The sequence below is a fragment of the Myxocyprinus asiaticus genome, chromosome 32 (assembly GCF_019703515.2).
Source record: "Myxocyprinus asiaticus isolate MX2 ecotype Aquarium Trade chromosome 32, UBuf_Myxa_2, whole genome shotgun sequence".
In the NCBI taxonomy this organism is placed as follows: Eukaryota; Metazoa; Chordata; class Actinopteri; order Cypriniformes; family Catostomidae; genus Myxocyprinus; species Myxocyprinus asiaticus.
In genome coordinates this window covers 38497380-38512800 of record NC_059375.1, presented here as the reverse complement: position 1 = coordinate 38512800, position 15421 = coordinate 38497380, and the positions used below count along the sequence as shown (strand labels likewise).

General features: G+C 35.0%; 1 protein-coding gene across 2 annotated transcripts in view; it reads right to left on the bottom strand.

The window, feature by feature from the left end:
• LOC127423077 (cadherin-18-like) overlaps positions 1-15421 on the bottom strand; it is a 341580-nt gene that overhangs the window by 64660 nt on the left and 261499 nt on the right. For both annotated transcript variants that reach the window (XM_051667110.1, XM_051667109.1), the window contains one exon: positions 14350-14469. In XM_051667110.1, the coding sequence (XP_051523070.1) occupies positions 14350-14469 (120 nt within the window). The remainder of the gene's footprint in view (positions 1-14349; positions 14470-15421) is intronic.

Genomic DNA, 15421 nt, shown 5'->3' with positions numbered 1-15421 from the left:
TTAAAGGCTTGTAATAAAAAAAGAAAATGAGAACATCTTTCAAATGAGAACAGAACCTTGAAGTAAATTCAGCCTTACTATACTCACATACATGCAGTTACACACACACACACACACACACTTTCATAAATGCATGCACACATACTTGCGCACAGAATGGAAAGCAAGACAGTTTGCAGGTGGAAGTTCTTGACAAATCTATCTGATTCCATTCAAACCAGCTTAGAAAATGACCTTTGAGATGGGCTGTGACGGGTGGGAACACCAAAGGCATCAGCAGACTAAAACATCACTTTATGCAAAAAAAGACTGCAGAGACTAGTGACACTAGTAACACAGAAATTCCTTTAAGCAAATTCAGTATGTCCTTCTGCTAGAAGATATAGTCCCTGAAATGTAAACTAAAGTTCAGAACTATCTGTTTTATAAAAAGCAACAAAGTTATCTTTGCTTATAACAAATAACTCAGTTTTCAAGTCATGATGCTTTGCTTCTTCTGTGATAACATCTAGAAAGCCAATGAATCTCAACCAGACAGGCCAAAAATGTTCAGAATGCTAGATTTTATTTGTTTCAGATTTGAGGGATGTTCACTCAAGGTGGAATGGCAGAAACAATTGCTCTTTACAAAATGGAAGTGCTATCAGAAGATCCAAATACTGCTTTATATTAGCTTGAAAACAATAGCTTTGGTAGCCTGCGGCTTGCTTTGATAGAGGGCTTTGACTTTGACACACAGTCAATACACACAAGCCATTAAAGAACAGATTAAATACTTGTGAATAATTAGACAGACTACAGATTCAGTATAGCATTCACATCCCTGTAATTGACTGATTCGTTTTTCACCTTAATTTATGGAGTGCAAACAGAGAGAAAAAGTGGTTTTCCATAGACTATTTGGACAAAAAATCAAATTGCAATTATTTGGAAAAAATATTTTGATCGCGATTTGAACTGTGATATGATTATTAACACAATAATAAAAATAAAATACAAAAACAAGCTAGTAAGTGTTAATTTTGACCAAAATAAGCCATGGGCAATCATGTTTTATTGCCAATAGAAATACTGTTCAAGAAAGGATAAGTTCACACTAGTGTCCTCTAAAAAAGAACCATACTAAATAAAAAAAAAAAAAGAATAATAATAATAAAAAAATAAAAAATAAAAAATAAATACAGTGAAATATAAAGGGAGAAAAACAGATTTCACTTTGTATCTGTTCACTGTGTACTGTCAACTGTTTTGTTGACTTTATGATAGGGTCTCAGCCCACATTTCATAATTAGTTTTTGGAACCCAATAATAAGTTATTATTAAGTTAAAAAAATATTATGGAAATATATTTTTTGTATTATAATAACAACAACAGCAACTATTATTATTATTATTATTATTATTATTATTATAAAACAGTACTATATTTATGTATTTTGTTTTATTTATTTTTTTAACCTGCATGCGGCGTTGGTAAACAGGCCTTTATTTTGGCAGAAGCTTTTATTTTGGCGATAGAGGAACACATTTCTGTTGACAATGACTTTAATTGCAGAGAAATGCACTCATTCTCTCTACTAGCAACAAAAACTCAGTGTTGTAAGGTTATTTTAGATTTGGATAGTAACTTTAAGCAACAAGCATATTTGGAATTACACAAATGTGCAATGTTATGGCCCAGGGCGTAGATGCTATTTTTTTGTCCACCAGATGGTTTTGTTTCTTCCAGGGTGGAAAAGCCAATGCCCTTCTCCCCAGTGTGTTTGCCTCCTCTCACCAGCACCTGGATCTGCTTTTTGTGTTCTTTTTGGATTTATTATATTATTATTATTATTATTATTTAATAATTAATAAACATTTATAATTTATGTTAAATTGTATCCACGTGTGACCTCCCCTTCATTTTACTCTTCCTTGAACCGGGTGGTTTGTAACAGCAATTAGTGAATCTAGAGCGCTGTAGATTTAACATGCTCAGCTCATTAGCCTCATGCACGCTTTGAGTATGTGTAACATTACAGAGAAAAAAGGCTGCGTACATGCAGTAAGTGCAGTGAGCAGGTCATGCAGACTATTTATTTATTCATTAAAAGCAGCCTTTGCGGTTTGATAATCACACTACGTCATATCACGATTTTGATTTTATTTTGATTAATCAGTCAGCCCTAGCTCAGACCATAAATAAGCATTGGTTTTCTCTGTTATACACTGAAATATTTTAAACTCTTTTTTACATGCTTGTTTCCTTTTCCTCATGATAATGAAGAAGAAAAAAATGTGCATTAACACATTAATTAAAAAAGTTTAATGCATTATTTTTTTCGTATTTGCGATTAATGTATTTACTGTTAACGCAATATAAAACAGCATAAACACTTGTTGGGAGGGCGGAACCTTTGTGATATGTCTGCCAGGAGTCATTACACTGATGCACACATCACAACACACACACACAAAACAGCGCTTCCCTGTCAGTGATAATAAAATGATGGAGAAAGGAGCTCTTAACACCATTTGTTGTACAAAACAAGCCCAGATGGGAAATCAAGTATTTTTCAACCTAAGTGAGGTGCATTTTAATTACCACAGAAGCACACCAGAACTATCACCAAAATGCAGAATGAGACGTTTTTGTCTGCAAGCACTTTTCCTGTGGAGTTCAAAGCGAGGCTTGACACTCGCTCTGACATGAACGCAGCTTTACGATTGCTGTAGGAAAGTAGAAGCCACAGTCTACCGGCAGATTAATTTTGTAGAGGATGAGAGTTTAAGACATTTAATGCGCATTGCAACAAATATGCAACCTATGTGGGGACTAGTTCTTTGAATTTGTCAAACTCTCACTTAGACTTTGGGAAACGTTAATATTACTTGATTGGTGATACTTTAGTGCATTTCTATCTTTATACTGTGGAAGGCTTTGTTTGGAAAATGTTAATAAAGCATTATATTCTTTCCTAAGATGGAAATAAATGCATTTTGACAGGAAAAGAAATATACATGGTGCCGAATTTCAGCATTTTCAAAATATGCGATTAATCGCGATTAACTACAAAAATTATGCGATTAATCGTGATTAAAATATTCTTAATCGACTGACAGCACTAATCAAAATTAAATACAAATATAAAAATTTCCTGTGAAAATTTAGATGATTGAAGATATATAGGTTGATTGACAGGCAGATGGAAGGACTCGCAATTAAGTAATACATATGCAAAGACATATGCAAATCATCTCCTAATATCAAAGGTTCCCCGGATGCATCTCAACAAATAAAAGCACAGTACAATGGTATAAAAGATGTAAACTTTCTGGAATGAATCTCCCATCCATTTCCCCTCCTTTAACTCCATTTCTGCCCCAGTGGCATAGCTGAGATATTATTACAGCTAAAGTATTACCTAATCTGGACTCCTAAGGCAAAAAAAAAAGTCTCTTTCACAAAGCCATTCACTCCATTTACTCCACAAAGACTGATGCTGTGACCTTTCCTCCATCCGTCAGGACTGAGGGAATGTCTCTCCACAGCTATCACTCAGGTCTATTGTGTGGGATTGGTAAGTGCACTTGAGGAAATATGAAACAGGCTTGCTGTAAATGTGGGACCGTGTAGTATTTGTTATCAGGACGCACACAAATCCCACCAAATAACAAAACCCTAATGAATGAATGAATCTATCCATCCATCCATCCAAAGCGGGTGGGGAGGGGGAAGGGGGGAGGTCAAGTATTGTGATATTTTACCTCATGATACTATTTCAATATTCGTACATTGTATCACAGGTCTGTGCTGATTACCAGCCTTTACCAAGCACCATTAAAAATCCCAGTGCATTCTTCTTTTCCCTTTTCTCAGAACAACTATCCTGAGGTCTTTATTGAAACCAGCTAAGCAAATTTCACACAGTCATCCAAGACAAAGTGGCAAGCCTGACCTAACAAAACTGTTAGCCTTTAACTCATGTCTCTTTGCCCTCTTTTCTCTGTCTTTATCACCTATCGCTCCATCTTATTCTCTCTTTCAACCTTTCAAAAGGAGGACAATCTTCTTGGTGAGCAAAAGAGATTATGGGAGATTACCTTTGGCCTTGTTCCTGGTTGTGTGTTAGGGGCCGTTCACACAGAAGCATTCATTCACATTCGCAAACTATTTTACTTCTATAATCTGACGTATTTCCAAGTCAAACAAAATATTCAACATGAAAAAATGTGGAGCAGGACATGATTGTGTCTGTCGGGAATTGACTGAATCACAATAAGTGGGCGGTATATACCAGAATGGAGCCAGGTTGTTGGAGGGGCGGTGTTGAAAAAGCAAGAGAGATTTGTGATGTCAGACAAAAAGGAAAGTTGTATTTTGTGCAACCACAACACAACACCCTAGCAACCACAACACAACAATCTAACAACCATCCAAAACACTCTGCTGCCACATAATGTAGAAACATGCTAAAACAAAAACACTCAGAATACTTTAGCAGCCACTAAACAACACCCTAACAACAACATACTGCAGCAAGACACTAATAAACACTCAGAGTACCATAGCAACAACAACACAATACCCTAGCAACCACCCAGAACATCCCAGCAACCACATACTATAGCAACACGCTAAAAAAAACAAAATATCTGAAAACCTTAGCAACTGCAACACAACACTCAAGCAACCACTAAGCAACACCATAGCAACCACTCAGAACATCCCAGCAACCACATACTACAGCCACAAGCAAAAAAATAAAATAAGTAAATAAATAAATAATAATAATAATAATAATAATAATAATAATAATAATAATAATAATAATAATAATAATATATATATATATATATATATATATTATATCTTAGCAACCAAAACTTAACACCCAAGTAACCACTCTAGCAACCACCCAAAACACTCTGGCAGCCATGTACTGAAGCAACATGCTAAAAAAAAAAAAAACTCAGAATACCTTAGCAACCAAAAGGCAACACCCAAGCAACTACACAGAACACCCTAGCAACCCCATACTGTAGCAAAATGCAAAAAACAAAACAAAAACAACAACAACAACAACAACAAAAAAACATTCAGAATACATTAGCAACCACAACACAACACATTAACAACCACTAATCAAAACCCTTGCAACCTCATACTCTAGCAACATGCTAAAAAACACTCAGAATACCTTAGCAGCCACTAAGCAACACCCTAACAACAACATACTGCAGCAAGACACTAATAAACACTCAGAGTACCACAGCAACAACAACACAACACCCTAGCAACCACCCAGAACATCCCAGCAAACACATACTATAGCAACACGCTAAAAAATAAAAAATAAAAAAATAAACAAACAAACAAAAAAAGAATATCTGAAAACCTTAGCAACTACAACACAACACTCAAGCAACCACTAAGCAACACCCTAGCAACCACTCAGAACATCCCAGCAACCACATACTACAGCAACAAGCAAAAAAATTAAATAAATAAATAATAATAATAATAATAATAATAATAATAATATATATATATATATATATATATATATATATATATATATATATATATATTAGCAACCAAAACTTAACACCCAAGTAACCACTCTAGCAACCACCCAAAACACACTGGCAGCCATGTACTGAAGCAACATGCTAAAAAAAAAAAAAAAAAACTCAGAATACCTTAGCAACCAAAAGGCAACACCCAAGCAACTACACAGAACACCCTAGCAACCCCATACTGTAGCAAAATGCAAAAAACAAAACAAAAAAAAACAACAACAACAACAACAAAAAAACATTCAGAATACATTAGCAACCACAACACAACACATTAACAACCACTAATCAAAACCCTTGCAACCTCATACTCTAGCAACATGCTAAAAACACTCAGAATACCTTAGCAGCCACTAAGCAACACCCTAACAACAACATACTGCAGCAAGACACTAATAAACACTCAGCAACACATACTATAGCAACACGCTAAAAAAAAAAAAAAAAAAAAAAAAAAAACAAACAAACAAAAAAAGAATATCTGAAAACCTTAGCAACTACAACACAACACTCAATAAACCACTAAGCAACACCATAGCAACCACTCAGATCATCCCAGCAACCACATACTACTACAACACACTACAAACAACAACAAAAAAAAAAACAAACAAACAAAAAAAAAACAAAAAAAAACACTCAGAATACCTTAGCAACCACAACACAACACCTTACCAACCACTAATCAACACCCTAGCAATACCATAGTGTAGCAACACTAAAAACATTCAGAATTCATTGGCAACCACAACACAACACCCTAGCAAGAATGTCAAATGTAAAAACTAAATTTTAAAATGTTGTTAATTATAAAAAATTATTAATTAAGATGAATCACAATGCAGTACTGCTAGTTAATGAGGAAAAGGAGGCGTAGCACCCACTCAACATTAATTCTCCTCTTTTAGAATGAAAATTATCTAACAAAATAAATAAATAAACCCATTGCTCTAAGTAAACAGTTATTTACTGTAATGGAGATGATTGTTAAGCACAAAGCCATAACCATTGCAGTATTTTATTACACCTCTGAAACCACTACCAAACAGTAAGAGCCGGACTAAATTAAACTGTATATTACTGGTACTGCATTTTCCCCATAAACGACACGTCCTTTTCTGGCCATTAATTTGTTTTTCTTTCTGGGTGCATCTATTGACCTAATGACCACAATCAACTCATCCAACACAAAACAATGCTGCTGCGCTTACCATATAATCAAAGCAAGATTGAGTATTGACTAATGCTCTCTCTGTGGAATAGATTTATGTGGTCTTCTCCTCTATCTTCTTGGGTGCTTTATCTCAAGTTTTTAATCCACACTTGTCATCTATATTTGTGTTCCCTGACGTCCTGAGAGAAAGCATTTAACCAGCAATTACCAGTGAAGCCATTCGATAGCACAAATTCGACTGAAGGTGATAGGATCTCATTTCTAAGAGATGAACTGAGCTTGCTTGCAGCTTTTAGCGCTAATTAAGTGTGCAGGAAATGAGCATTGTTCGACTTCCTGATTGTGATTTGTGTGACTGGATGTCATGTGAATTGTACACTGAAAACAACAACATCACTTGAATCTGTTTACGGTTCGGGAACATGCATTCCTCTGCTGGTGCGTACAGAACACCATACTAAAATAGTCTGACAGTGTTTTCTGCTACTAGCAGCATGAAACATACAGTGAAACAACCAGTGTCGTCTGATTCCTGAATGACTGATTCATATAAGTCATTTCTTTTGAATCTACAGCATGACCAATATTGTCCGATTTCTGAATGAATGACTCTCATAAATTGGTTCTTTTTAATCTACAGCGTGTAACAAACAATGCGACCAGTATAGTCCGATTACTGAAAAAAATGACTCATATAACTTTGTTCTTTGAATCTACAGCACAAAACATCTAGCATGACCAGTACAGTCCAATTTCTGAAGAAATGACTCTTATGAGTTGGTTCTTTTGAATCTACAGGACTAAACATACAGCACAATCAGTATAGTCCAATTTCTGAATGATTGGCTCTCATGAGTCGGTTCTTTTAATCTACAGTGTGAAACATACAGCGTGACCAGTATCATCTGATTCCCGAACAAATGACTCATATAACTCTGTTCTTTTGAATCTACAGTGCAAAACATACAGTGCAACCATTCCAGTATTGTCCAATTCCTGAACGAATGACTCATATAACTCGGTTCTTTTGAATCTACAGCACAAAACATCTAGCGCGACCAGTACAGTCCAATTTCTGAAGAAATGACTCTTATGAGTTGGTTCTTTTGAATCTACAGGACTAAACATACAGCACAATCAGTATAGTCCAATTTCTGAATGATTGGCTCTCATGAGTCAGTTCTTTTTAATCTACAGCGCAAAACATACAGTGCAACCAGTCCAGTATAGTCCAATTCCCAAACAAATGACTCATATAACTCGGTTCTTTTGAATCTACAGTGCAAAACGTACGGTACAGCGCGACCAGTATACAGTAGTTCAATTCCCGAACGAATGACTCTTATGAGTCGGTTCTTTTGAATCTACTGCACGAAACATACAGCGTCACAGTACAGTCTGATTTTCGAATGAATAAATCTTACGAGTCGGTTCTTTTGAAGTACAAAAATCACAGCGCTTCCTACTGAACAAATTATTTTTATCAGCCTATACTTTTTAGTGAATCAAAAACTTACTGAAGTGCAACTCATTCATTTTCTTATGTCAGACTAAATGAACCAAATGAAACAAGAATTCAGAGTAATGATTACATGTTTGTTTTTACGACATTGTGTAGTTAACAATACACATTACAATTATTATTATTTTTTTTTTTTAAATGGTATTTTATTTATAAATAAAATAGAGCTGATATAGCTGTTTACAGCAGAACACATCGGGTATCAACTAATGTATTCTCAATGTATTCATAATATACATTATGAATCAGATATACATTATAGCTACTGCCTGTCAGATTCTATTAAAATAATGCATATATTTATTGCCTTTGAGGGATAATACACAAATGAACAATCCCTAGAAAGTCTTGCTGACATGACCTGGGGCATCATGCATAAGATTTTGCGTTCGTTTCAGTATGAAATCTTTAAATATGCACATACCTTAGAATCTACATATCCACCCATACCATGAACCGGGGTCGAGACTTTAGCATCCATATGCAACTCTATAAAAAAATTTGCAATGCAATTCTAGAATTCCATATGTAGTTCTATAACAAAACTGTTAACATGCACATCACAAGTAGAACATTCTATAAATATAATGCTTCTATGTCTCATCTTTGCAGTTCACACAAAACTCAGACACAAAATCAGATGTAAGCGACTGGCATCTGTCTCTACATTTGTGAGTGAAATACAACACCAATTCTTTCATCTAATAATATGCGTGAAGACTTTTAGAACTACACAGTTGCCATGTTTACATTAGCAGATAGTGTACTGGTTTAAAATAGTTTTAGAAGTTTTAATGAGTTCCACCTGAAACTGAAAAAATGAAAATACTATAGTTTTTGAAATATACATAATAAAGGTTTTTCTAAAATTCTATTAGTGGTAGATACAGTTGGGTTAAATAATGTACAATAAACGTAACACACACACACACACACACACACACACACATACACACACACACACACACATATATAACACATATAATATACAGTATATGAAATAATAAACATAATAATGTTCGAGGATTAAAACAAATTTAAAACAAAGAAATGTTATGATGTAAAATTAATAAGAAATAAGATTCTGCACTCTTCTGCATATCAGATTTCCTTGCTTCCAAATTAGACCAGAAATGTGCATAAAAAAGTAAATAAGGTCAATTTTAATTTCATGTTGACTTGAAAATAAAATAATCAATAATCGTTTGTTGGTCTCGAGATGGGTTATTTGTGTTGACAGTATTAAATGTTCCAAAAGATAGTTTGTGAGTGATTGAAAGTGAAGTATCACAAACAGGCAATACGTTAAAGCAAGACTGAATCAATGTATCTGTCTTTTTCTCTTTCTTGCACACACAGTCACCTTGAATCAGTTCTCATGTCTCCTGTCTGAATGCATTAAGCCCTTGTACACAATTTAAAATAAACTCAGTCTGGCTCAGTGCAATACTGATACTGTCTCTCCACACAATTCCATTAAGCATCTATAAAAACTCTTAATACGCCTGCATGATCCAGACAACTTTACACAACGATCCACAATTCCCTTAAAAATTAACAGCAGATAAAATGTTCAAATACAAAACATATTTAGACACTTTTGGACACATGTGTCATACTAAAAAATGTAAGAATGTTATTGATTTAGATACAAAATATAAAAACAAGCTGCATCTGTAAGCAAATGAGAACTTTTCTTAGAACTAAATTCACTTCTCTGAGCTACTGTTGCTAAATAACTTTTAATCAACTGGTGTCAAGGGGATTTTTAGTAGACGTATACATTTTGTTCCCCTCAAGTTCACACAGGTGTCCTAGTTGAATAACCACAGGTGTAGTTCATAACACTAACTATGGAGATGTCTGCCAACCAAAAAGTGTCCAGACACTTTTTTTCTCAATTTTTAACAATATTCAGAAGTTTACATATGCCTTAGCCAAATACATTTAAACTCAGTTTTTCACAATTCCTTAAATTTAATTGTAGAAAACATTCCCTGTCTTAGGTCAATTAGGATCACTACTTTATATTAAGAATGTGAAATGTCAGAATAATAGTAGCGAGAATTATCTATTTCAGCTTGTATTTCTTTCATCACATTCCCAGTGGGTCAGAAGTTTACATACACTTGGTTAGTGTTTGGTATCATTGCCTTTCAATTGTTTAACTTAAGTCAAACTTTTTATGTAGCTCATTGTCCATTTGGAAGACAAATTTGCGATGAGATTTAACTTCCTGTCTGATGTCTTGAGATGTTGCTTCAATATATACACATCATTTTCCTTCCTCATGATGCCATCTATTTTGTGAAGTGCACCAGTCCCTCCTGCAGCAAAGCACCCCCACAACATGATGCTGCCACCCCCATGCTTCATGGTTGGGATGGTGTTCTTCGGCTTGCAAGCCTCCAACTTTTTCCTCCAAACATAACAATGGTCATTATGGCCAAACAATTCAATGTTTCATTAGACCAGAGGACATTTCTCCAAAAAGTAAGATCTTTGTCCCCATGTGCACTTACAAACTGTAGTCTGGCTTTTTTATGGCAGTTTTGGAGCAGTGGCTTCTTCCTTGCTGAGCAGCCTTTCAGGTTTAGTCGATATAGGACTCGTTTTACTGTGGATATAGATACTTGTCTACCTGTATCCTCTAGCATCTTCACAAGGTCCTTTGCTGTTGTTCTGGGATTGATTTGCAATTTTCGCACCAAACTATGAATGCATCTCCTTCCTGAGCGGTATGATGCCTGCATGGTCCCATGGTGTTTATACTTGCGTACTATTGTTTGTACAGATGAATGTGGTACCTTCAGGCGTTTGGAAATTGCTCCAAAGGATGAACCAGACTTGTGGAGGTTCAAAAAAAATTTCTGAGGTCTTGGCTGATTTCTTTTGATTTTCCCATGATGTCTAGCAAAGAGGCACTGAGTTTGAAGGTAGGCCTTAAAAACATCCACAGGTACACCTCCAATTCAGTACAACTCCTATCAGAATCTAATTGGCTAACTGTCTAAAGTCTTGACATTAATTTCTGGAATTTTCCAAGCTGCTTAAAGGCACAGTTAACTTAGTGTATGTAAACTTCTGACCCACTGTAATTGTGATGTAGTCAATTAAAAGTGAAACAATCTGTCTGTAAACAATTGTTGGAAAAATTACTCATGTCATGCACAAAGAAGATGTCCTAAATGACTTGCCAAATTTATAGTTTGCTAATATTAAGTCTATGGAGTGGTTAAAAATGAGTTTTAATGACTTCAGCCTAAGTTTATGTAAACTTCTGACTTCAACTGTATATTGTTTAATAATTTGACTAGCTCAATTCTTTTTGTGAAATGTTTTGTTTGAAAAGTGTGTTTGTGCAATAATTTTTTTAACTGAATTCCACTTGGTTAGATTTTTTGTTACATAATGCAAATATATTTATCTATTTTTGAGTGTGGTTTAACTGCCAGCATACTTTTTGCAGCAATTCTATATAGACAGACTACATAACCAGATTTATTATTCTCAAAATAATCATTGTGATTGTGGTGATGGTTACATTGGGGTGAAATTCAGGCGCTTGTGTGTGTGAGAAAAGGAAAGTATTCAAGAGACAGCATACATAAAAAAAAAAGAAAAAAAAAAAGTAGAATGCATTCAGCACCATGGACAGCACCATAGAACAAACCAAAGGCATGGCTAGTATAGCAAATGTTTCAGAACCATGGACAGTGTCAGAGAATATTCTGTAGGTAAGGCTGGCATAGTGATTTGTTTCAGAACCATGAACAGTACCATAGAACATACTGAAGGCTTGGCTAGTATAGCTATTCAGCACCAAGGGCAGCACAGCATTGTCTCAGTGAAAACCAACACTGAGTTTAAATATTTGAAGATATTACATAGTTCATGTCAGGGGTGATTCTAGGAATTTAGTATTAAATGGGCTCAGTCCCCTGTTAGATTTTGGGATGATGTGGTCCAGAGCAGTGTTTTCTAATTCTGGTCCTGGAGTACCCCAATTTAGTTCTTGGAGCCTATACTAATACGCCATTGACTTGAATTAGGTGTATTAGAATAGGGAGACATCCAAAATGTGTAGTGTTGGGGGCCCTCCAAGACCAGAATTGGGAAACACTGGTCTAGAGGAATGTTTCTTGCTGTAAAGTCAACAGGAATCCATTTTACATTTGTAATCTGATATATTTCCGAGTGAAAAAATGTAGGGTAGAGCTTGATTTCAACGAAAAATGACTGGATTATGAATTACATTCGAGGACGTTTTTTTTTTTTTTTTTTTGTGAATGAACAAGGTGTGCAAAAACTACACTTATTTTCTGGAACCCATTTGAATATTGGATAATACTAAATTATTAATGTGGGACCCAGTCAAGTTTATTATTCTAATATAGTAATGAATTATCATTATTATTTTGAGGATTTGATTTATTTTATATAAAAGTAATATATTTTTGTCCTATTTACTTCAGCTTCCCCTGGAGCTTTGATTTTTTTATTTTCACCCGCTTATTCTGAAGCTCACATAGACCATGTTTAGCTGTATTTAATCAATGCCTTTTGCAATTTACTAATCACATATTACCATATTGCCATTTTTATGTTTTTTTGATTAATTGTGCAGCCACGAAGGATCGTGAAATGATTCTGCTGATTTATGAAACTTAATGGCCAAATAAAAAGCACTTAAAATTAAAATCACTGCGATTTTATATCATCAGCAAAATCATTGTGATTCTATTATGAACATTCTATATACTGTATATTGCCCAACCCTACCATTTACACAGGACAAATTCTGAAAACAGAAAATTGAAAACAGCTTGACAAAGTGTAAGGACTGGTACAACAAGATGGCCTAAAATCTCCTTTTGCATTTCACAGAGAAAAGAAAATAATTTTGGGGTGGAATGAAATGAGAATGACAAAATAATGACATTTGATTTAATTTTTTTATCCGTAAACTGTTTCTTTAAGTCTATTTATATGTGCAGGAATAGACACACACCTAAATGCATGCAAGCTAACTTTCAAATACTAAAATCAATATTCATTCAACACCTGCTGTCGCTTTCTTTCTTTCTTTCTTTCTTTCCACATGGATACAATACACACAGCGGCTCTATTAACATTTAATGGTTCCTTGTAAAACCCTCCAAACAATGTCCACCTATTATAAACACTAAATCCATGTGAAAGCACTCAGACTCGCTTTTCTCACTCTTACTGTCTTTCTTTAAGCATCTAAAAGCCTTTACACAATACTCTCTCCACCTCTTTCTCTAGGGATGCTTTCCATTATAGAGTTGAGATTCAAACAATACAGCACACATGTCAAGCTCTATTTCTGTACAGAGAAGGGCTCTGGTGCTGTATTGTATTGTTCACAGCTGTTTTCTATGGAGCAGACTTCAGAGTCTAATACAAACGACAACGGACAAAAGCTACAGTCATTTTCCAGCATGTCGTTTTTAATTGTACACCTACTTGACAAAATGCAGCAGCAGTTCTAAAGAGTCAATACATGAAGAGCGCTTTGAATTTAGTGGTGAAGTTGACAGACAAGACCCCCTAGAAGAAATTTGTCAGTTATGTCACAAGTATCAGTTTTATCACAGATGTTTCTCATAAAATGTCTTGTGAAAAATAAAAATAGATAATGTATTTCTATACATACAGTTAGAGTATATATCCATAAACTTCCTGTGGATAGCATAGCTCAGAAAATGTGAGTTCATATTGAAATCTCTGACTTTTGATTGCAAACTTTGGTAGACAAATCTGAGCACAGTTTGAGACGTTGTGATCTTGTCTAAAACTCCAGATGAGACACATGTGAGATTAATGGGGTTTTTTCTCCAGCGGATCATCTAAAATGGTCTTTAGAGTCTAATTTGAATAACAACTGTAAAAAAAAAAAAGAAAAAAAAGAAAGAAAAAAAAAAAACTATAGTGAATTGTCTGCGTGTTGCTTTTATTTGTACACCCACTTAGCAAAATTCACCAGTAGCTCTAAACAGCCAAGAAATAATGAGTCCTTTGTAATGAATTGAGTAGTTCAGGAGAAAATGAACAAAAGACATGAATTTACCGGTTTTGGGATCAACGGAGAAGTACGGCTGTCCATGTAGAACGCTGTAAACCACCCGTGCACTGTTTCCATATGTTGGGTCATCTGCATCGGTCGCTGTGACTTGAAAAACTGATGTACCTGCAGAAAGAGAGAGAACTGAGCATTTGTGTGTGTATGAGGGAGGGATGAATTTATTTAAAATGCATTTTATGAATTTAAATTCATTTTATGCGCTGTGTATTTCGTGCTGTAGATAGAGTCTGCATAGGTGGAAAATTGCTTGTTCGGAAACCGTTAATGGAACCGAAAGTCATGAAAATCACACTGTTCCGGTATAAAAAAAATTTAAATACATGAACCTTTATTAATACCAATAGCAGATTATATAAATATAAATATATAAATATAACCAATAGCAGATGAGGGGGAGTGTTCTCATCTACCATTAGATGAGAACACTCCCCCTCATCTGCTATTGGTCAGCCAAAAAGATAGTCCCACCCAGACTCATGACATAGGTTGACCAGCTTTGTGTTCTTTATCATCTCTCTCTTTTTCATTTCAGTCTTTATTTCTTATGTTTTTTTTTTTTTTGTTTGTTTTTTTGTTTTTAGTATTTCTCTCATTCCTTGCACTGGCTCAGGTCTCATTTCTCAGCTGCACTTCTTCACATTAATTACAGCTCACAGCGTTCAATCCATCTATCTGCTCTGTCGGTTGCTTACTGACACTGCAAACACCACAAAACATTTAATGCAGTTTTGAGGGCTCAGGCGTAAAATACGATTATGGAGGCAGAATCTTGAATTTCCTTTTCTCTTTCTCACTCTCTTGCAGTTGCAATTTGTCTCTTTCCCTCAATTTGTCTCATGGTGAAAACCAGCCATAAAACAATCAAAAAGCCATGTTCTTCTTCTAAGAATTTTAAAAGCTTTTCAGTTCACAAAGACATCAGCTCTGCCCCAAAACCTACTGAGTTGCCTTACTGTCTATGGCCTGCAAAGGTAGCATCCTAACTGAAATCTCACCCACACCTACCATATTTCTTCAGAAGACATGGATTTAACCACTGGAGTCTTATGGATTAATT